Genomic DNA, 24,750 nt, shown 5'->3' on the forward strand with positions numbered 1-24,750 from the left:
TTTTTTTCAATCTCTCACTCTCTCTCTCTCACACACTTTTCTTATCTATCTTGTACGACATTTCCCTGCCGCCATTTTGTCGAAGAAATCGAAAGTATGTCGATTGAGGGGAAAGAATTTTTCATTCTTTTCCTTGTTTTTATCCTACCACGATCTCTTCTATCCGTCTTGCCAAATTTGGTTTCTTTTTCCTAATATCATGTTTGAAAGATTTTTATTAAATGAACATTATTTCAATGTTCTGTTTCTCAAAGTCTGTGAAAAAAATTAGTCCATTATTTCTCGTTAAAATTAATATTACACAAGAGTATATAATATATATAACCAACATTCGATAGATTGATATATTGACATCTAAAAAATATCATATATTATCAAACGTAGGGATTGATCAAAAGAAGTTCTCGAATGAGCTTCGACGATAAACGCAAATATGAAAACGAAGACGAAAAAAGGAATCACCTCTATTCAATTGAAAATCGATAGTTTCTATGATATACAAGTAATCATAATTAAATTGAATTATATATTTACAATAAAAATAATAATAATATTAATATTCATAACAAGAAACAATAACAAGAAAGAAGAATTTTCTTGTCTAAATGTACAAAAAATTTAATTTTGTTTTGTCAGAGTTAAGCTGTGATCACTGCGACAAAAAGGAGATGGAGGACTTATCTTATTTTTTTTATTTTTTTTTAATTTTTCTTTTTTTTTTATTTTTTTTTTATTTTTTAATTTTTTTTTTTTTTTTAATTTTTTTTAAATTTTTTTTATTTTTAATATTTTAAAATTGTCCATAGATCAACTTTTTGTCGCATTTCGTAAGATATATCAATTATTAACCATTTGCGGTGGAAAGACGTGCCACGCACGTCGTTGAGCAATTGTTACAGAAAGATAAATGACGTGCGTGGAACGCTTAACCGAGAATTTCCTTGCACCGCAAGTGGTTAATAAATAATGTTATATCAAATCGAGATCAAGAAACAGTGAAAAACAAAAATATAATAAAATCGTCTAAATGACATCTGCATGCTCAGAAAAAATGTCAAATTATTTACAATAATAAATTTCATCAATGATGAAAATGGAGTTTAAGAGAAAATAACTTTTTCGTTCGATTAGGTAAAAATAGTATTACCTGTATGTATTTTCTTTCTTAAACTCCTATCACTTCTTTTTTGTTTTTTGTTAATAAATACATTTAGTCTAAAAGAAATTATATTAAATTTATACGAAGTTAAAATTATATGATTAAATTAATAGCCTAATCGAACAATATAATATTAATAAATCTCCGAAATGAGAGAAGATATTATTTTCTAATATTTTACTAACTAGTGGCTCGAAATAATGTTCGTTACTAAGGCCAATCGAATTTTAATCAATAATACATTCGAAAATTTCTTAAAAAAAAATTAAGACATTTTCGACGTTATTAACGTTAAAATAAAATAGAATTTCCTTTTTTCGTCTTCGTGAGTATTTTTTGCGATTCTTATTTTGTTTAGTATTTAGTATATTTTTATATACTTTGAAATGATCGAGACAATTAATTTTACTTTCGTCAATGTTTTTCATCGTTGAATGATCGCGCGCGATTACACATCCTCCTCTCTTCTATTGATTATTAATATTTCGCGTTGCTATCTTTCTCTTTCCACTCATCGACGTACTTTCGACTTTCAATTTCATTAACAAAATCTTGTCGTCTATTGTTCCATTAATCGTACAACGAAGATCGTAGACGATAATTTGAAACTACATAATTAAGTTGTACATAAAATTGTCGATCGAAAATTGTGATAATGTTTTATCTAAAGAGTCCCTCGTCATTCCCCCATCACCCACACCTACATTCTCTCAATGACGATACTAATACTCGTACGAGTATGACTCTGGATCAAATAAATATAAATTCTTTTTCTCTTTCTGCCTTTTTTTTTATCTTTGTTTGCTTGTTTGATTGATTATTGTAAATCTTTTTTTTTCTCTATATTTTGTTAAACAATACCCTAATTATTACAGGCCAGGGATATACAATCGGGAGACGCGTAAAATAGAAATACGTTATCCGAGATTTAATTTTACGTATCGTACGCGAATTGTCCGTTCTAATAGTCGGTAGTATAAGATCGAGTTTAAACTAGATTCGAAATTACAATTATTTTTTTGTCTTCTCTTATCGTCTTAATATTTTTTCCTCATTTTTTATAGTGTTTATTTTATTTTTATTTTATTATTTTATTTTTCTTCAATAACTTGTAATAATTGACGACTTTGTTCTATGACGAGTTAAACGCGAATAACTTGAAAATCGATGCTGTTCGCGCGTATGAATTGCAAGTTCGCGGATGAATTTAAAACGCGAACATTTATCTCTACCTCCTATCTATGACCTCCCCCCCCTCTCTCTCGTGTTCTCTTTTTAGAAAGGTAAAGACAAATGACAATATTCTATATTCATAGTTGCAAAAGAAAAATCTGCATGAAATTATTAATAATAGCGAATAATTCTATTTACTATTGGCAGAAACACCGTCTATGTAAATCCTACCAACGATTAATGACTGAAAGTGGAAAAATATAAAACTTAACTAAATATACGCAACATCTGCTTTTGTTTTTTTTTGTTTCGTCATCATCATCATCATCATCATTTTCTTCGTCTTCTTTTTCTTCTCCTTCTTCATTTTCTTTTTTTCAGTACATTCCCCTTTCATTCTTATGATCTAACGCATTCGCTTAACATATATTTCACGCAAACCTATCTCATGCGCTTTCTCTCTCTCTCACCCTCTTGCACTCATTTCTTAATAAAAATTTCAGATAAATTTTCAAATGTACATATCAATACAAACTTATGAAAACCGGAAAAATTTAACACAACAGAGTTCAGTGTATAATATTTTTCGAAGTATTCCGTAACTATTTTCTTTTTCTAATTACATGGTCACACTTGGGTGTCCATTTTTTCACAATAATGCATTTGCAAATATATATATATATATCTCGATATATATATATATGTATACCGTCTTTGTAGAAATCCGATTACGATCAGACACGATGATCGTTTAAACTTGATTCGTTTTTTTTTTTAGGCTTCTTCGTTGGAATGTCCCAACTGCACCACCATTTTACAAACAAGTACACTGCTTGTCTTGTTATTGCATATACATTGATAACTTGTTAATGCTGTTATGTGTTCTGTCCCTTTCCCTTATCCTCCACTGTCAGTATCGACCCCTTGTTTCTCATTCCTTCTTTTTTTCTTTTTTAAAAATCGACATTATAATTATATAACAGTTCTCTATCTTTGTTTTCTTCTTTTTTTCTTTGCACTATTTTTCTTTCTAGATTTGATTAAACAAGATACGAGAACGTATATTATTAAAATGTCTTTGTAGAAATTGTCCAGCGGCAAATATTCCAAGTCCTGCCCAGTTTCAATGGATTTATTATGAGCAGTAAATAGCAACATTATAACGATTCTTCAAAAGCAGCCATCAAATCACTTTGCATGTTCATGTCAATTGCTCCAGCCATCTGAAAAGATTAATATACCCATTCTTTGGCGAATACGCTTTCGTAGAAAATTTCCGCTGATGATATATCGCGGACCATCAACAATTACACGCGCATTTATTACTATTAATCCTAATTAATTAATTTTTATTTTTTTAATATTTTAATATATCTTTTAAATTATTTCCTATTTTCCCTTCTCTTTCTCTCTCTGTCTCTCTTTCTCTATGCACTAAGAATTAATAATCCGTATTACCTCAGACACAAAATGAAAGATATATATTAAATATTTTATATATTAACAAATTATTGAATTTATTTTTATCTATATATTAGGCATACAAGAAAGTTCTGTTAGTTCGTGAATTAAACAAAATTACAATAAATTAAAAAAAAAACAACCATATTATATCTTTTTAAATGAAGACGTTCATACATATTGAAACTTGAGATGGCATTATCCAAACAGAACTTTCTGGTAGACCTAATATACGTATGTATAACTGTATTAAATCCGTGTAGAATAATATATGGCACCTATCATTGTATTATATTAAGAAATTTTCTCTAATTTACACTATAATCAAATCTAATAGAAATAACTTTCTAATTAATTGTTATTATATTTTTTCATGGAAAAAGAAAAAACTATTTATAAAAATATATGAAAACCTATAACGATCAGAGAGGTAATGTTAAATTAATAATTGAAACGAACCTAAATCTATCTTTTGATTAAACATAAATATTGAAGTAATAAATAATAAAACAATTTATGAAACACTTACCGCTTCACGTCGTCTTCGTTCTTGTTCCCGTAGCCTTTGTCGTTCTCTTTCGGCAGCAGCTTTGTCCTGATTAGATGAATGACTTGGACTACTGCTATCCGTATCAGCAATGGCTTTAACCTCTTCGGCTCTTGTTGTGGCAGTCATAGAGGTACCTGGTTGTTCACCAACAGATTTTCTTGATTTCTCTAAAGCATCTTCTTCCTCGCGTTGTTTTTTTTCGTTCTCCTGACGCATTCTTTCTCGCTCAGCTTGTTCCTTTTGTTTACGCAACTCTAGTTGCTCCATAAGCGCCCTTTGCTGTTTTATAGAATATTTTTTATTTGTCTTTTTATTCGGACAAAAAGAAATCGTAATAATATTTTTTATGAGTCAATGAAAGATTAATGAATATCAACATTAAATCAATAGTAATACAAGGGTAGTAAATAAAAGAAACTCACGGTATTGAATGATCATGAATAATAAAATTTACATCAAAAGGTTTGATTTTAGGACCCATGTTAATTAGACATTTTTTACTCGTCTTTGTAAATATTATATAAGCCTTTCAAATATGTAACCCTTTTTTACTACCCTATATATTTGTTCTTTTACTTACCCTATCTTGCTTCTCTTTGGCTTGTTTTTTGAACGCCTGGAAAGTATCTCTAGCAGCGCTTTTCATACTACTTCCTGCAGTAGATTGAGGACTCGAGGCTTGAGCCAAGGACGACCACGAGGACGCATTCTTTACGTTTTGTTCGACGGTCTGTATCATATAATTTAAATGTAAGCATGAATGGCATCTCTTTGTTAAATCAAAATCAAAATCAAAATAAAAAATCATATACAATACCTTGTTCTTAAAAGCTGATGCAAAGTTTGAAGCAGGATTTTTTGAATCGGGTGGAGTCATTTTCTTTTCAGGCAAGATCTGAGAACTCGAGTGATTGCCCATCGGTTGTATACCCAATGCATTCATTTCTGCAAAAAGAGCTCCACCTAGAGCACCAGCATTATAGTTTTGATTAGTAAGCGGTTAATAGTACAGCACATACAGAATAATTTAAACATGTTTTTAATATATTGCATGCATTAAAAAAGACAAAAATAAGATTAGTAATATGATTGTTATAAATTAAAAAAAAAAAGAATAATACAATCAGAATAATACGAAACATGCATTAACATATATAAAGCAACAAGTATAATTTAAGCAAATGTAAGATGTCATATTAGATTATACATGTACAGTATTAACACGTGCAATATATTTATTTTTCAAATAAAACATACGCTAAAAAACCTACCATCTATTTTTTGTGCCATTTGTTGCTGTGAGATAGGAAGAGGCTGCTTCTCTTCTTTCTTTAAAGGTACTTGCGAAATTTGCATGGGCATGGAAACTACAGGGGGGATAGGATCAAAAATTGATGCAATTCCTGTTATGTTCATTCCCACATTAACTCCTGGAATGCCATTATTATTCAACATGTTCGGTGATGAAGTTTCACGCTTTACATTCGGAAAGCCATTAGAATGTTGTGACATTGTAACATGTGAATTGGGTATGTTAGTCAAAGGAGACGTTGTATTTATCATATTTTCCAATTGAGAGTGCATTGACATATGTGACGCTGTTATTCCTTGTGGTAAATTCAGGTTTATATTAACCATATTCCCCATATTCATATTCGATGCAATACTCGTAGGCATCATATTAACAGGATTTTTAATTTCTGGCAGTAAATTTAAATTCGTGCTATTACTTGTATGAAGAGATGAAATCATTGGTATATGTGTTTCTTTCTTTATAGTAAGACTTTGTTCCAATGATGTTTGTGTTGTGGGGACAGAAGCTGTAAAAAATAAAGAAAACAATCAAGTGATGGATATTACAAATGATTGTAATAACTCATCATCAAATGATCAAATCTTTAAAATTATATAAGAATTTATATTATATAATCTAAATAAATATTTTAAATAAAGATTCTAAATAAAGATTCTAAATATTTACCTAGATTGCTATATGGCTGCAAAAGGTCCGCCTGTTGATTTAATGTTGTTCCATCCGTTGAAACAGGCGTATTCGCATTTGGGTAAGAATTAACAGATGCTGGAGGCTGTGGTGCCTGAGGCACAACTGGTGATGCTACCACGGTGTTAGTATTTGTCGGCGTAACACTGGGTGGTGGAGTTGGAACGGATACTGATGGAGTTGGGGGATTAGATGTAGTCGGAGGTGGCGGTGTTGGTTTTTTAACAGGTGCAGCAGTAGCCATTGCAGTCGGTCGCGAAGGTTGGGCAGGCATAGATGCATGACTTGCAACAGGCATCCCTTGGCTCGCGGTAACAGCGGCTACCGCTACAGATTGCTGATTGTTGCCACCTTAATAACAAGTACAATACAAATTACACAGAGATATTCAATATATTTGTCGATTATTTATAAAATACAAACTCTAACGTACCTTGATCAGCAGGAATATTGCTAGATTGAGTTACTGGTGCTGCCTTTACTATTGGTCCCGCAGAATTTGTCGTTGGTTGACTATTCATTAATAAACTTCCGGTATGATTAAGTGCCTAAAAAATGTATTATAAAATAATTATTTAATAAATGTTGTCATCTACACACTAGCATAAATATATCATACAACCATAACTAGCACAATTACGTGATGCTAATATTAATTATACAAGGTGTCATATGGTTTTTCATAGAAACTTTATAAGCTTATTTTGCACCGCTTATAGTATTTTCGCATTTAGACAGTTTTATAATTTATATTATAACTTTTGAATAAAGTTTTAAATGACCTATGTTTATGAAATATTTTTTTATTTTTTTTTTTTAACATAGAATACTTTCACACATTTCTATGAAAAAACATACACATAAAAACATAAAAATATTGAAAATTTTAATAATATCTATAATTAATATCTAATGATATGTATAATTTATTAATATTACAACAATACCAATCAATCTTGTCATGTATACAGTCTTATTAAATTGGAATGTTATCTTACCGGAGCAACAGTTGCCGATGTCGTAGGTTGTGGTGCATTTTGAATATTCTTCTTCGTCTTCTTTCTTGGCGGACGAGTTGAACAATTTCCTGAAATGTAACGTTATGCGCATCTAGTAAGTTTGTGTGAATGGGCTATAAGCCACTTCATTTTGGATTACTTAGATTTTTCGATGAGGTACTAGTGAGATGCAGTGTGCAGAGGATACCAGCCATAATTATAGTAATCAGTCATATCAGCCATAAAATGTTGCGTACGCCAAATAAGAAATACAAAAAGTAAATATTAAATACATATTATAAATATATATGTATATATTTATAAAAACTAAATTGAACAACTTCGAGCATATATTTTCTAATAGATTTTATTTATATATATGCTTATATTATAATTGTATCACTGTGTACAACAATGTTAATTTAAATATCTCAGTTGTATGCTTTTTTTTTGTGGACTTTTATCTTCATGATTTTATATTAAAAAATTTTTAATGCGCAGAACAATCGTGTTTTTCTTTTTTCGTATTTTTCTTTTCTTCACTTCATTCTACATAATGTCAATTGTATTCAATTTATTTATGAATAATTGCATGCATGTGCATATATATATATGCGCATGTGTGTGTGTGTGTGTTGTTGTATACACATTGTAAATACTTGCGACCATATATATATATATGCATACATATCACGCGCGCGAACACCGAAAACACACGTATCGCGTAATTAGTAAACATACATATATATGTATGAAAGAATACGCATTTCCTTTTTCTTTTATCTTTCATTAGGATACTAACAATAATGATTATTATTACAATAATAATCAAGACGACAAGTGACGAATGATGATTATAAAATGATAGTTGCGTTAAGAAAAACAATCGAACCGACATTTCGGTTTTATCTCTCTTATATGGTATATAACGTAGTATATATTAACAGGATTAGAGCGTGAGATGAATAAAAGTCGCATAAATGGTACAATATGAATTCTCAACTTAAAAACATGGGATGATTCAAGAAGAGTTGACACTCATACAAGCAAATATGTATAAAAAAAAAAAAGCTCAAGTCACGGTTAGCACAGCATTGAGATCGGTGGTAAAAGACTCCTGCTCGTTGTTTATAGTACGTATTATAATTGATATGAACTATATGTAGCTCGTACATATAAAACCATAGGTTTTATATTAATTTCTTCCTTAAATGTCATATATATATATATATCAAAAAAAAAAAAAAAAAAAAAAAAGAGAGAATCTCTTTGTAGCTGAAAACTACAAAAACGTAAAAAGTTTTAATTATGGAATGGCTGATAATAAAGAAAAAAAATTCATTAAACACGTGCTCGAATATAGACACTATACTGGTATCGCTATGATCAACTAAATCTAAAAACAATGAGAAGGAGTTCCAGCTTATCTTACTTTATATAATATAGTTAACTGGACCACCATACAAGCCAACCCTAACTCGGAACCGCTCGGAAGTAACACTTACTTAATTTGCTTCGTGTTTCTTTTTTTTATATTATAATAATAATTATTATTACTGTTATTATTATTATTATTATTATTATTATTATTATTGTTGTTATTATTATTATTATTATTATTATTATTTATGTATTTATTTTCTTTTTATATATATACTTTGTTTTAAATTATGTACTTAGAAAAATGTTCAATGTGCCATCTCACTTCCATGAGTGTAACTTCTTTCCTCTGTTCCATTTGTTTATTTATTTTTTTTCTATTTCTTTACCTTATTATTATTTAATATTTTTTTTTATAATTATAATAATTATTCTTATTATTACTATTAGTAGTGTAATAGTAGTAGTAGTAGTAATAGTAATAGTAATAGTAATAATAGTAGTAGTAGTAGTAGTAGTAGTAGGAGTAGTAAGTAGTAGTAATAGTAGTAATAGTAATTATAGTAATAATATTATTCTTATTATTATTTTATGATATATTAATTCTCACTATGTACAAAACGTGTACGTAAGTGTGTAGTACTCTTATTGTTCGCAATACACACAAAAACAGATGAAATGTAGGTGCACTTCCGTGAAAAAGAATATATATAAGTGTTTTCTTTCGAATAAAGTAGTTCTTTTCTATATGTAATAAAACATTAGCAATATTAAACGTTTAAGTCCGCTTTTGCATATAACGATATGAAAGGAAGAAGAGCGACATCTTAATTTTCATTAAGGATGCAAATCAATTCAGACAAGTGCCTGCGTATAGAATAAAATGCTAGAAAAAATTTGGAAGGCAATATATAAACATTATTATAAAACGTTCTATATATATATATATATATCTCACGTTACAAGCTAATGATGATTGTATTATAAGTAGAGATGCATACGACTTAATTCAGCGCACGCTTTTATATGTTTTTTTTTGTTGTTTCAGATATTTCTAACTAATCTCAATTGAAAATTTGTCTATGAAACTTTCAATAGTTTTTTTTTAAAAATCATCAAATAATATAAGATACACCGTTTATCGCACAAGTATGTGTGTATATTAATTGTAATCATTTAATTATTTCCTTAAAATTCGACGAACACTTTTTTCTGACCAATCATTGTGGTTTTTGTGAATAATGTTAATAATGTCTTTAAATACCCTATTTTTTTGTTGTTGTCAATATGTTCTCGTTTAGAACAATAAGTACGCTGTGCTGCGTGTATAATTAATGATACCATTTAATTGTACTTGAGTGCAATTTTGATCACCTTTAATTTAATTAATTATCAAATCGCGTAATCCGCAACACTTTGAATATCTATAAAGTGCTCTTTTTCAAGTACTTTAGGATGTCATGCTAATCACGTCTGGAATATCGTCTCATACAAACATTTCACTATGTATAAAAATTAAACTTGCATGATATTTCAACAAAAAACATTATCATGAATCTCAGACATTTACAGATAAAAATACAAAAAGAAACAAAATATCATTAAAATTAATATTTCTTAAACTTTGCGTATAAAAGACTTTCTAAAAATGTTTTATATATAGTAGGACGGGTTTAAAATAATATAATTATCTCATAAACTGTTTATGAACTTTATATCTCAAACTGATGATACGTTCTAGGCATTGCTATATAATCTTCAAGTTCTAATGCAATAAGAAGTAAAATTGGATTCTAATATGAATTATTATTACCATTATTATTATTATTATTATTATTATTATTATTAATATTATTATTAATATTATTATTATTATATTTGATATATCAAGGCATGTAAAACCACACCAACTTTGTTATAATTATCATTGGCATAATATTGTCCCTATGATACGAAGACAATTCTTTCAACTTTTATTTGTCAAACTCGAGCAATGAAAAATAAAAATAACTGACAATGGTTATAGATGAAGAACTAGTGATAAATAAAGTAATGACACGACGATCAGCAAAGCTTAGCAGAGTGCAAACAATGTGTTTGGAGGCTAGGGCACCTTATTTATGTTGGATATCAATTATCCTTTTATCCTTACTGTCTTTTTTTGTTACATATTTAGATTCTTTAATTTTTCTTCTTACTGCAATCGTAATCTGTCTTTCAACACGCTTCTTGGTAAGCTCCCCCTTGCCTTTCTCTTTTTCTATTATGTCAAGACGAACCATGTATGCTCAAAGTCACATAATCTTGCAACAAAAGAAATCATATTACACTCATTCAGGCGATGGTCATTTAGCTCCGTACGAATCATCATTGATTTTGCGTAATCAACCTGCTTAATTAGGCATTATTATTTCATCCAAATGACAAAAATAATTGATTTCTTCATTTCCATTACATCTCATATGAGTAATACAATGCTATTTTGCACTTATTTATTATTACTCTTGCTTACGAGATAATTATGAACATAGCAATCAAGTTTAAAGAAAGCACTTACATAAATTGGCTTTGCAGAGTCATGTCTTATTCAAAACGTAAGCAGTATCTCTATTTAACATTTGAAGAGGATATACATATGAGATTACCCATGAACCCATTTTTATTTTTGTTTGTTTAATTTTTTGTTTTCATTTTTGTTGTTTTATTATGCTGAATGCACATTTTCTGATATTAATTGCGGAGGCGACAGATTTGAAGAGTGTGACTGACTAGCATGTGATAAATAGGCGCGAAAGTACATCTATTAAACTCATAGAATGAGCTGTATTAAAACCAGCCACCAATACACATTGTCTGCAGCATTTATTACCGGTTGTGTATGATATTTTATCGTTGCCTGATTTACTCCTTTCGATTAAATTAAGCATCAAGTCCACATAGTCTAATCCATAAATGCGAATAAAAATATTCAGTATCCTAAGAGCACTTTTATTCATCCAAATAACCCTAATATATATACCCACTCGCAGTTCGATAAAAACGCTTCTTATTAATGTCACTGTACTAACTTCTGAGAAATGATACGGCATGAACGGATCAATATGAAAAATCAAATTCAATGATATATCAAAAAACACAGTAATACAATTATTGCTCTGCTTATGAATTAATGTAAATAAAGATTAAATTTGCAAGAGTTAACATATTGCATGAGGTTGCTTAGATTATGATGAGCAATGTAATTTTCAGGACAAGCTATAACTTTCCAAGGTACTAATACTTGGCACTACAGTCTTTCTATATGTAATATATATATGTATAAAAGTGTAACTTCACATATCCAGAAAAATATTATTTTTCTAGTTTGTTTTTCTTATATTACAAAATAAGACTGCAGTGAAAAATTCAGTAACCTTGAATGAGGAATTATATTTGACTTTCGAGCAACAGAACGTATTGTCAACACTGATAGAGCAAGAGAAAATATAATTAATTTATTTTACCTTTTTTTCACTTCTTTTTTTTTCAATGAATAATGTAACTCGTCAAACAACCTGGTATGGCATATTATGGTATCCTCTAAACACAGTCTGCACTCCACTAGTTCACCTTTTTCTCACCATTGCATTTTGTCTCATAAATTAAATAAAATTTTTTCGGCTGTGTCAAGTTTCAAATATTTATGTCCAGTGACATTTTTACTGATCTCTATATCAAATTTATATTTATACGTATATGCATATATATATATATATATATATATAAATTATACATATATACGTACACATATACATGTATAAATGTAATTTCTGTGTGCTTTTATTATGAAAAATCAAATGAAACTTGTCACTTCATTTGTACTTGCATTAATATAACGCACCACTTATACTACACGAATAACGCCGTCCTAATAAATACAATAGTTAATAAGCAAGATTTAGCAGTTTAAGAAGATATTTGCGATTGATTTGTGCAATCATAAAATAATGAAATTCCCCAATTTCGTAGAAATGTTTATATGTAATTCTTTTATTCGCAAAAATTTTAATATAAACGAAAAATCTGTACTTTGGATTTATTTGAATTATCGAGAAAAATGTAACTAAAAAATTTTTATTTTTTGGATGCTTCTTCATTAACAGCATCATATCATGTGATATTTTACATTAATATTAATAAGCTGCTATATATAAAAAAAAAAAAAAAAAAAAAATAAAAAAAAAAAAAATAAAACAACATAAATGAAATAAACTGTTACCGAGTAAAATTAAATTTTGTATTATTTATAATATATATACTTAATCACGTATATGCATATACATATATCTAAATTTAAAAATATCACATGATACAACGAAGTTCTTTAAAATAAAAATATCTAATTCTGAATATAATTTAACATAACTGATTCTATACCGATATTTTTTAAAAATCCAACAGACAGAAAATAAGGAAAAACAAAAACAAAAAAAAACATTACACCGATAAATTGAAAGAATATGGAACCAGAAAAGATTCTAGAATTATTAATTGTTTAGTTTGTTATCAAGATATATATTTATATATGAAATATACGACACGCTTTGTGAATAAAGTTATAATATAATTTCAAAAAACAAAACTGATTTTTTTACATGTATGAATTATTTGCATTTATAAAAATTCAAGGATACCATCTATAAAATATAACCGACGCGTTATGAAAAATAATTTTGATAGAAATACCCCAAAGTACATCAAGGATTAAAAAAGAACCTATTGTTTTCTAAACGATATATAATAATACTCGCAAATAACCTCGTAATTTGAAATCTCACAGAATAATTAGTTTACGTTTTTGCATTGATACTACTTTACAATAAGTAAGTAGTCCTTTGTTCCCAAGTACGGGTTTAATAGTAGTTAGTTTATATCTAACCTGCTTCACTGTCGCTTGAATCACTGGTGCTCGACGATAGTGAACTACTGCTGGAATCACTATCACTGCTACTGCTACTTGAAGCGGATAATCGTGAAGGTCCACTGGCTCCTCCAGTTCCAACTACGTCGACCGACTTACTACTGTCTTCTATAAAAACAAAATCGCATTTTTATGGTTACTCTTATAATTCAGGAGAAAGGAAGAAAAAACAAAATAATAATATGAATACAAATATAAGAGTAAAATTTAAAAAATAAAAATGAACCTTTCTTAGCAGTTTTCTTCACGTTGCCCAATTGACCAGTTACGTCCTGCAACCTTTTTTCTAATTCTTGCTTCTTCTCTGCTATTTGTTCATCCTTTGATTTTCCACTGACTTTTTTATCTGTAAACAATTGTTTATATTATATGACACAGTGTAGACTGATTTGGAAAAAGTATCAAATAAGTTTTACAAACAATATCGGAATAAAATTTCAATTAAACTTACGTGGTTTTTTCCTGAGACATGATGCAACGTAGCTTTCCAACTCTCTCAGTGTGGAAGGCTTTAGAGTTTCAAAATCGATTTCAATCTCGTCTGGATTGGAATCCCTCAATGAAGGCTCCCGAGATTGTATTATATGAACAACTCTACCTAGTTTATCTCCTAAAATATGGAAATAAATAGAAATTATAAATTAATAGAGATACATGTTATAATAAAAAGAAATACTATATAGGAAGGTAAATTTATTGCATTATAACGTACCAGGTAATTTGTTAATATCCAAGCTAAGTTGCCTCTTTTCATCATAGGACATTGGTTTAGCATTATCTTCATCCTCAGAATCAAATGTTATTGGAGGTGGTTGATTGATCGATTTCTTTTTATTCCCACTTGACCTACTATTAGCTTTCGGCCTTTTGGATGCAGCAGTAGCAGCAGTAGCTTTCCCAGGACCTCTTCCTTTACCTTTTGATTTAGCATTCGTTGCAGTTGGCAAATGATGACCTAAACTTCCTGTTGTATGTGTTTTATTTGGTCCTACTGCTATCGCTGGATGGTGAAGATCACTACTCATACCACCAGGCATTTTTAGATCACTTGCGCCCATTGCAACACTAGCTATACTAGTACCAACACTGTCAGAAACACTGGGAATTCCGCCGCTTGGTTTCATAAGTTCTTTCATGGCACCAGTATGACTACCAACAAGGCTACTACTTTTATTACTCATTGGCTTTGATTTTGGTTTTTCCGGTTTCTTCTTTCTGCTCTTCTTTTTACCACTTTCTTCCACTAATTTTCTCATCTGCTCTTGCATAGCCTTAAGCTGTAGAGCATTATCATTAAAATTCCCTTTAACTGTATTCATTACATTACAATTATCAAGATTACGAACCTCTTGTTGAAGAGCAACTAATTTCTGTGTACGTTCCTCTTCAGAATCGTCACTATCGGAAGAACTTTCGGATCCGGAGCTACTTCCACTGCTACTGCTGCCCTTCATCACTGACACGCTTCCCAAAGGCTCGTCAGGTACTTTTGCGTACCTAATTAATCAAATTCAATCGAATTAATCGAAGTTCAATTCCCCCTCCCCCTTCATTGATTAAATAAAGAGATTATTTTGAATAATTATTAACTTACCTCATTTCAAAGACGTCCTGAAGTTTTCTAGCCATTGCAACGACATCATGATCTGGAGGATTGTATTTGTAACAATTGGTGAATATAAGCCTCACATCGCTAGCAAATTCAGGGGCTGTTTTGTATTCACGAGTATCCATTTTAATCTATAGAACACAAAGAGAATTGAGTATAAGAAACAAACCATTGTGTTTCTATCGAAAAACAGAAAAGATAAATAATTAAACAAAAAAAGAAAATTAAAGCTTCCCTATAAAATACATATATAAATGAAAGTATAATAATTTCATAAAAAGACAATCTCACCTTTACGGTACCAAGATCCATTGGTTTCTTAATAATGTCATGATAGTCATGCAGACCTAATAGCTCTGCATCAACTGGCTTATAGAAAGGCCATGCATAACCCTGTTAAGAAATGAAAAGTATGACAGACACTGTAATATACTGTTAAAAAATAAATTCTAATTTAAAAGAATAATAAATAATATTTGTAGTATACACGAAATCATTTTTCTGGTAATAAATTATTTTAATATAATATCAATTTAACCCTTTGACTGCAACGGGCACATATACACACCCACTCATATTCATCAATATTATACAAAAGTATTCAAATGGACATTGACATACGTGCAAATATAAAACCACGCATAATTGGATGGTTCCGAGTTTGAGCGTGCAACACAATCAAAGGGTTAATTTAATGCTAACTATTACAACTATTGTTACTTATAATTACCGAATGTTTTTTAGAAAACAGCTCTTTTAAAATCTCATTGCAACATTTAAGTGATTCCGAAAGTTTTTCTTTAGATTTTCCATTATTATGTGGAGGCTGAAAAAAATATAAAAAGTTTGAATTAGTATATAATATTATATATGTAATATTGAGCTAGCTTTTTTTATTAAAAATACAGTTCTTAATTGCAGCATATAAAAAAAATATAATAGTAATAAAAACTGAATAAGAATAAGAAGATTAGAGAAATATATGTGAAAAATAAAAAAGAAATAAAGTAATAATTTATATTTTGATTAAACATTGCCAAACACTACAAATGACTTTAATTTTAAGCTCTACTGAAAGGATTATTATTGACATATTTAATGATTCAAAAATTTAAAAATAAATATGATAAGACGACACAAATGAAAGGAAGGAATGTGATGAAGTAACAGTATTTATACCTGTTGGCCCATAGCCCCAATCAAGGGCATGTTGGCTTGGTGAAATGATACTAAGCCGTCTTCCCCTTGCCTCGTTGGCTGAAACAGCCCCGACGTGAACCCTTTTGTTAATGTCGATATGGAATGAAATGATCATGCATGCAGGGAATGACTGTGTATGATTATGATTGTAGACATTAAAATGATGTGAAATACAATAATAAACATTTAATAAAGGTTTGAGATTATTTTAAAGATTTCTAGAAAAACTACGTTTTCATTTAACTCATAATTCTCATGCAGAAATGTTTCTTGCAATAGATTTGACTGGAATCAATTTACAAAGTACAAAACTCTAAACATGTCTGTGTACTTTCTTTTATGAATAATAAACATAACACATAGCAGCATTTTTGACTAAAAAATATAAGCTAACATGATTAAAAAAAACATAGCAAATTTGAGCTCTTGAAATTATTGAGTTTGATCATATCATACCCAGATACATTCGTTTTTGATAATAATGCCGATTAAAAATAATGACATATATCTATATGAAATATACATACCTTTTTAATCTGTCTACCAGATTCTCGTCTTGCTGGAATTTTTGCATTCTTAGAATCCAATGGAGCATAAATTGGTTCGAACGAATTAGCCGTAGGGGTTGTAGTATCAGCTTTTCTTTTCACTCCCTTTTTCAACTTAGCTGGCTGGGATGGAGGCATTACAGTTGGAGCTGTGGGAACCTGAGGTGGAGGAGGTACAGCTGATGCAGTTTGTGGATCCATAGCTGGTTGTGCATGGTAACCACCCGTTGGAGGGACGACTTGTTGAGGCAAAGAGTTGTGAGTAGCCATTGGAGTGACTCCTAAGCTTGATGGTGGAGGGATAGTGGTTGTATTCGTACTGCCCGGTACAGAAGCAGGTGCTTGTGTCCCGAGAGGAGGCATAGGTATGACACCAGTTGTACCCGCCGAGGTGGCTGAAGGTGCCAAACTATTTGGTACACTGGATGTAACAGCTGCTGCCACCGAGGAAGGACGACCTCTTCCTGTACTTCCAGTTGTTGTCATTCCAGCAACTAGTCCTCCTACTTTTCCAGCTTTTTTGCCTTTGGGTCCTTTTGGAACCGGAGGATCGAGTTCTACTTCTTCTTTCGGCATTTGTGCAACCTGTTATATAAGTGTACAAATTGTGATTTTTTTTTGTCTCCTACTAATATAGTCTTCTATAAACATTACATTTCACTATTACAATTTATTACCTTCGAAAGAAACAATTTTTCGAGTGCTTGTGCCATGACTACAACATCTTCTCCCGGCTTGTTGTAGACATAGCAATTGGTGAACATTGTATTGAAATCTTGAATACATTCTCTGCCACACCAATAATATGTATTTTCTAATCGTTTCTTTATTGTTCCCAAATCCATTGGCTGTTTGATAATTTTGTGATAATCCTATTAAAAATAAGGTGATAAATAAATGATAAAATATAAAATAATAACATGTCATCGACAATATCTTGCATGCATTGTATAAATATTGGTTTTAACGTACTGGCAGATTTAGCTTCTTCGCATCTACAGGTTGTTGAAAGGGCCATGCAAATTGGTGCTTCCATACTGGTTTTAGTACACCCTTTTGCAAAAATTGTAATTGATTTGTAACTCGCCCTGGACGATTAGGAGGTGGAACAACCGGTGGTTGCACAACACCGTTTACAGGTTCCACCGTTGGCTCTTCGCGAGGAGGTGGTTCTTTCCCCGGCGTAGCTGGTGTGGCCGATGCCTTACCAGGCACACTCGTCTATATTTTTTATTTGAAATTTGTTAAAGATGATTCAAGTTATGTAACGTGTATTTGTTAGAGCTACATCTACATTTTCAAACTAATAAAATTAACTACTGTAGCAATAGAAAATTTGCATTCTGCAAAGCAATATAAAGATTTTATTTCATTTCAATATAGAAATAAAATTTACACTAAAGTATAACAATAAACTATTTCTTTAATTACTGAAAGATTTGTCTTGTGTTAGTATTAACAGTTCTTTAAACAAAACTTGAACAGAAAACATTTTAGATATGCGATAAAGCAAACTATAGAAAAAACTAATTTTAATCATTTTTCTACCAAATTCCCTATTTTGTCAAATTCAAAATAGAAATGGCATATTGCATAAACTTATTTAAATGAAAAATAATATATTTCGTAGATTGTTTTAATAGAATTTAAATAAAAAAGATCATGAAAAGATTAATAAGTGTTAGTAAATACAAAATGGCATGCAAAAGATAGTCCTTCATGCAACGAGCGAATTAGGCTGCTAAATATTTAAGTTCCATAGCTGCGTACAAGCAATTTTTAATAAAGGTCCATGTCCCAATATTAATATTTGTACTTTCTATGCTTTGACAATCTCTAAAGACAATATGGAAATTGGACAAAATTTTTCTAGCATGTACATCATGCAAGTTACATGGGAACAGTTTTAAATCAAAGTTTATATGTAGGATATGAACAATTACATATCGAGATTAATATTGATTAACACCAATTTCCAAATTTTAATAACATAAATTGATTCAAAGTGATGGTTTTTGTTAGATTTAATGATACAAAGATAAAGAAATAATTAATTTTAGAGCAAAGACAGGAAACAGATTTAGAATATTTCTTCTAGTTTTAGAATCTACGTTTGTTAATTTGCTTTTTTTGCTGTTTAGAAGCTTACGACTGCATACGATTAGATTAACATATTGAAGCGAAATTATAAATTGTTTCTTTTAGTAAAGTGCAAATTGTTGATTAAGATGTCTATTATATATCTTATTTCATAAAATATGGAATCAACATGGAACCTCACCTTCGGTATATTACACAGCCTTTCTCGCTCCTCCACATCTAACTGTAATTCATATATGTACTTTTCAGTCAAATGGTATATAAACTTAACACATTATGAATTTGTAAATTATATATGAAAATAGCAATATTCATGACGCATAGTTTAGACAAATTTGTTATTTATATAAACAAATGTTAATGCCCTTAACATTTTTTAACGTGTTATATAATTTCATTAAAAAGCAATGCTTTTTGCTATTTACAAAGCCTATAATTTAACATATATGTGTGTGCAGTTATAGTTATTTATTACCAAGACTATTACTTTATATTTAGTAGGATATTTTACATTGGAGGAAACTTTATTAATCATATATTTATTGATAATCTTAAAGTATAAACAAGTTTAACTACGAAGAATAATAAATAGGAAATGTGTATAGATGATGAACAAATTTCTATATTATTTCCAAATCTAGTGTTAGTAGATTAATAAGCAAGCTGTGCTACACGCTACATTAAATACATTTATAACAAGTTACTCACCGAATTATTTTGTGAAATAGTATCCACCTGCTGCATCTTGACTTCGTTTCTGAAAAAAGAAAAAGAAAAAGTTTTATTTTAAGTATTCATTTTCCTATATGTGTAAAAATTACGGTTAACTATAAAAGACTATTTTGTAATATATATGCGACTTGTAATATTTATGCGCTTTTGTTAGTGCGCTATTGTTAAAAAATACTTGAATGTAACCAAATCGACATAATAATAGTAGAGCTGAATAAATCAAATTTATACAAGATTTTAATGACAAATGTAGTCTGTAGATATGTCACTTGCGATGCTACTGAAAAAAAAAATTGAAATTCCTAACAAAACAAAATGATATAATGCCACATTAATTTGTAATTTTCTTGTATCATAGAATGCAGCAAATCCACGTTAATGAGCTATACCAACCTTTCGGACATATATGGTACATAAATGCTATGCAGCAGGTAACTGCCTTACGCTGATGTTCGATGCTATGAGGCTTCATCAACAATTGAGATGGCAAATAAATATTTTGAATTGAACAAGGTTGCTCATTAATTGCTTGTTGGGAGAATCGCACTGCAACCACGGAGAGTGATGCTGAGGAGGCATAACACTACTAAAGCCTACCAAATGGTAGTACTTTGAATGTCAGCCCTGCATACTGCTGTTCAACTCCGTACCTCCAGTCAATACTCGCGAGATTAGCAACATCTGAATAACATAATAATAATACCCGATAGTGTATAAAACCCTAAAAATTCATTTATTTTGTTCAAACCAAGTTAAACATTTACACGTGTAAACAAACACAATACTATATTGTGCATACTAAGGTTTCCTAATGCATGCAAGATTATAAAAACTCTATTTCTTTTTTTTAACTTTGTATTATTATTGCAATAATATAATCTTTATTTTGATCGATATTTGAAGTAAGTAAAGCACGTTAAAATATCCCTTATTTAATTCTTCCTGGTTCCTTTTGCAAAAAATATCAATTTAGATTTTATAAGAGATACTAATATTGCTTTAAATGTATTAAACGAATAAAATTAGATAATTCTTTAGCATATCTCGAAAGAACAAAAATCAAATTCAAAATGAATTCATTTTAATAAATAGTAAATCATAATAATTTATAATAAAGTGCTAAAACAAAACAAAACTTTATTTTGCGATCTAAGCCTTATCGAGTATTTAAGGTTAAGATACAAAATTCTATGATAATAGCATCAGTAAAAGATACAAGATGATTCTCATTGTCCAACAGAAAACCAATCTTATTGTTCTAAAAGAATGTAACTATGGAAAAAAACTAAAAAAGATTGTTTAAAATTAAAAAGACAATAAAAAAGATCATACCAAGATTTACAACAGCAAGCAAGCAAGTCAGTGCAATGAGAACAGCTGAGTCGATCCAAACGAAAAAGAAAATAATTCGTCAACGATCCACAAAGCGAGGGCGCGTCGCGTTATTACAAATGAAAATTCGGTTAAATCGGGCTTTATGGAAGAGAGAGGGGAAATGAAAACAGGTGTTCACGATTCATGAAAATGCCCTTAAAAGTAGGAAAGCTGAAGAAGAAAGGTAAGAAATGATGTAAAGAAGATGGAAAAGTAGGTGGAAGTAGAAGAAAAAGAGGAATGGAATACGATGATGAGGGAGGAGGAGGAGAAAGAGAAAGAAGAAGAAGAGAAAGGGGGGCGAAGAATCAAAAGACACGAAAGAAGACGAAGGAGACGCGAGCGAAATAAGCACTGAAGATGGAAAGTAGGAAGCACGAAGAAAAAAGCGAGAAAGTGAGAGAGAAACAACGAATGGTGGAGGGGGAAACGCGACGAGTAAGAGCGTGGAGGGGCAAAGCAATGGTAGGAGAAACCCGCGCCCAGCCAATGCACTAACGAATACACAACAAACGCCAGCGGGACGCCATAGAAGAATTAAAAGCAAGACACTCTGGGTAAAATAAAGCACGATTTCTAAGTGCGTGGATATTTGTAATCGTCTTTGCTAACACTTACTTTAGCGTAGGTTTCATTCAACATGGCGGTGCGGCCAATCGGGAAAGAAAGTTCCCAAGGGCCCGCTACCGTTACCGAGCGCAACTTACGCATCGCATTACGGCGCATCATGGCATGCATTACATTTTATATCAAGTTATAAACAATATTCTTAGTCAATTCATATTACCTGATCGTTAATGGGCCCACTTTCCTTTGGATAGCGAATCACGGAAAAACACTAGAACTATTTGAGTTCGGACGCACGCTTTCTCCTTGCGTTCACTAGTTTGCTCGCCTTGCTGCTGTTATGGCTGCCGCGGCGGCCCACTACCACCGCCACCGCGGTCCTCGTCCTCCTCGTATTAATCCGCCTTTATCTTAGCGATTGCCACTATCGCTACTATTTTCCTCGTAGCCGATGCAACGAGTACACCACGCCAATTAAGCACTCACCCACTCTCACTTGCACAAACGTGAACTCGCAGCACGATCGCGAACGCGTGCATCGGATAACGCAGTCTGCATTACTACTGCACTTCTCTCTTCCCGACTTTTATACTTACTATACTTTTAGTACTGATAATACCGCTATTGCCGTTATTGGCGCTGCGATCACTAGCACCGATGCCGCTAACGCCGCCACCGCCGACGTCTTTTTCGTCTCTGATACTACTACTTCCTACGACGACCACGATGAGTTTATGTATACAACAGTCCAAAGATTCACAATTTAATATGGACGATCGTCTCTCACGTAAATACCCTTTCAATGGATCGTGTAGAATTACATTTACATTTTTCTATCAACTTGCACTGCCTAAAGCCTTTTCTCCATCAAGATCTTGTATCTAGAAACTTAACGATCGTAGCACCAACAATGGCTACACATTCTTACGCGACGTACCGGATGGTTCTGTTCCGTAGTTCCTTCCGTAATACCTGTCCCCCCTCCCCTTCCCGCGCTTCGTTCTACGGAAAATTGCTCGAACGTTCACGAAGTTATACGAAGTTTAACGCGCCAATTCTGACTCATCTCAATGTATACAAAACAATTATCCTTTTTTTGTTAATATGAAGAGAATTATATTCTTGTAATAAGAAAACAATATTTATTTAGATTTTTTCTTCTAGAAAAAATATAAAATAGTAAATTTGTTTTCGAGCATTCGTTGAACGTTCGCTAAGATTCCGTTTCTTTATGACCCACGTGGTGAAAGTTGCTCCCTTCCCCCTTACTTCGTAAACAAGTAATGAATAATCCGAATGGAATGCAAACGTGTATATGAAAATATTTACTTGTTTACTCGTACGGTACCTTATCATATGAGCTAGCTATCGTAAACTATCGAATAGCAGCTATCCTACAATGTTAGAAGATAAGAAACGGAAGGGGCTCAGGTAGAATGAGAGAGAGAGAGAAAGAGAAAGAGAAAGAGAGAAAGATTGGGAAGAAACAAGCATAAGTCTTCCTTAGTACCTGTTTATAATATTAAAATATGACGGGCGGTGGTGTACGGCGTGTTAACACGTATATAATAATCATACATATTCGCTCTATAACATAAGAATGCGCTTTATTAACCAATCCAAAAATCAACGGTCAATTTCCGTCGTTCCATATTCACCCATAATGCCTTTTCGTACATTCCAAAAAGAAAGGAATCCGCGTTTGGATCGTTGAAAAAAGATCTTATGTCGTTCAATAAAATATGTAAATAAATAGACTGTTTCTGATAATTAGTTGGTATCGTATGAAAAATGTTAGCCCGCCTTATTAATCGGCGCGCAAATGTCGGTCCGATTCCGCAATTCTTTGATTAAACACAATGCATTTATGTAGCCGAGGACAAAATCTATAACGGCTTTTGCCAAAAGCATAAGACGAACGGTATCAATGAACACGTTACAACGTGAACGCCACTAAGATTTAATATATGGATAGCATAGGATGCACGTGGTAAACTTTACGCGGGTTCGAGGTAGTATTATTCCATTATGACGTGCTGCGTCCTATAGTCATTCCGATAGTTCCGTTACCTATATGTCAAGATGGCGGTTGTACTAATTAATGATGGATCGACCTTTGCTTCCTCAATCACCCTGCCACACGAAACGCAAAACTTTTTATCGATGTTATCGTTTAGAGACAAATTTTTACTCGAAAAAGATATTAACATCACTAGGGTGACGACCCGCACCAAAATCTACTACGTATTCGCTACACGTCGATCAGATATCGTGAACGCATGACACGGTACTACGGAAGTCAACTACGCGATCCAAACGTTTCCTTTACAATTTCTAAACAATATGTCTTTTAACTAAATAATCACGATTTAAAATGACAATTAATCTTTTCTTTTCGATTTACATTCGTAATTAATTCAACCAGCCAACTTTTACACGAACGACTTATAACACTACTATTAAAGATGGCGTGCGTCTCCATAAAGGACAGAAAATCACTTTTCAACTGGACACATCCATGTCTTTCACCGATCAAATTATCATAAAAATCACGGATATGTTTAAATATAATCTTGAATATACTCTTATATTTGGAAAATCATTTAATAAACCGTTCCGTTTTAAATATGTCATTCGCATATCTGACGACGACCATTTTTCGTTTGAGTGACGTCAGAAGTAATACGAGAGTCAAAAGTCGTCTATTGTTAACGTAGTATTATTGATGCATTGCCTCTTGTATTTCCGGCCGAATATTGCATCTTCTTGTTCCGGTTAGCGATTGGTTTTCGTCAGAAGCGTCCTCTATTGTGGACCAATCAGACGAATAGTAAGATATTGATGAGTCATCTTTCCTCAACTTTCTCTTTCACACTTATCAGTAATTTCTAATCTTATAAAAATATTATTGCATTCGTTATTTATTAAGTTCATTGA

General features: G+C 31.2%; 1 protein-coding gene across 6 annotated transcripts; it reads right to left on the reverse strand.

Annotated features, from left to right (window-relative positions):
* Nucleotides 1-1,646: 1,646 nt before the first annotated feature.
* Nucleotides 1,647-24,502, reverse strand: LOC122519100 (bromodomain-containing protein 2-like). Of its 6 annotated transcripts, none has more exons than XM_043638315.1 (25): nucleotides 23,884-24,502; nucleotides 22,034-22,694; nucleotides 20,266-20,553; nucleotides 19,849-19,897; nucleotides 19,322-19,363; nucleotides 18,013-18,261; nucleotides 17,718-17,912; nucleotides 17,020-17,625; nucleotides 16,472-16,549; nucleotides 16,023-16,118; nucleotides 15,584-15,685; nucleotides 15,278-15,423; nucleotides 15,030-15,180; nucleotides 14,396-14,960; nucleotides 14,135-14,293; nucleotides 13,910-14,029; nucleotides 13,642-13,791; nucleotides 7,344-7,432; nucleotides 6,779-6,893; nucleotides 6,325-6,696; nucleotides 5,615-6,163; nucleotides 5,161-5,306; nucleotides 4,924-5,073; nucleotides 4,323-4,622; nucleotides 1,647-3,555 (listed from the first exon to the last, which is right to left on the reverse strand). In XM_043638315.1, exons 3-25 carry the CDS (start codon nucleotides 20,274-20,276, stop codon nucleotides 3,490-3,492), a joined length of 4,506 nt encoding a protein of 1,501 aa, XP_043494250.1. In that variant the 5' UTR covers nucleotides 20,277-20,553; nucleotides 22,034-22,694; nucleotides 23,884-24,502; the 3' UTR covers nucleotides 1,647-3,489. The 6 variants fall into 6 exon arrangements, with proteins under 6 accessions (XP_043494250.1, XP_043494251.1, XP_043494249.1 ...); XM_043638316.1 differs by having other exon boundaries at nucleotides 22,034-22,701; XM_043638314.1 differs by having other exon boundaries at nucleotides 23,324-24,502.
* Between the last annotated feature and the right edge of the window lie 248 nt (nucleotides 24,503-24,750).

This window comes from Polistes fuscatus, unplaced genomic scaffold, assembly GCF_010416935.1.
Source record: "Polistes fuscatus isolate 324 unplaced genomic scaffold, CU_Pfus_HIC Scaffold3, whole genome shotgun sequence".
Lineage (NCBI taxonomy): Eukaryota > Metazoa > Arthropoda > Insecta > Hymenoptera > Vespidae > Polistes > Polistes fuscatus.

Excerpts from the sequence above, each read along its gene's own strand:
- LOC122519100 (XM_043638315.1), bottom strand. Across the intron at positions 19,364-19,848 it reads CTATTTCACAAAATAATTCG|TTAGATGTGGAGGAGCGAGA; the intron begins GTGAGTAACTTG and ends TATGAATTACAG. Across the intron at positions 17,626-17,717 it reads AAAAATTGTTTCTTTCGAAG|GTTGCACAAATGCCGAAAGA; the intron begins GTAATAAATTGT and ends CTTATATAACAG.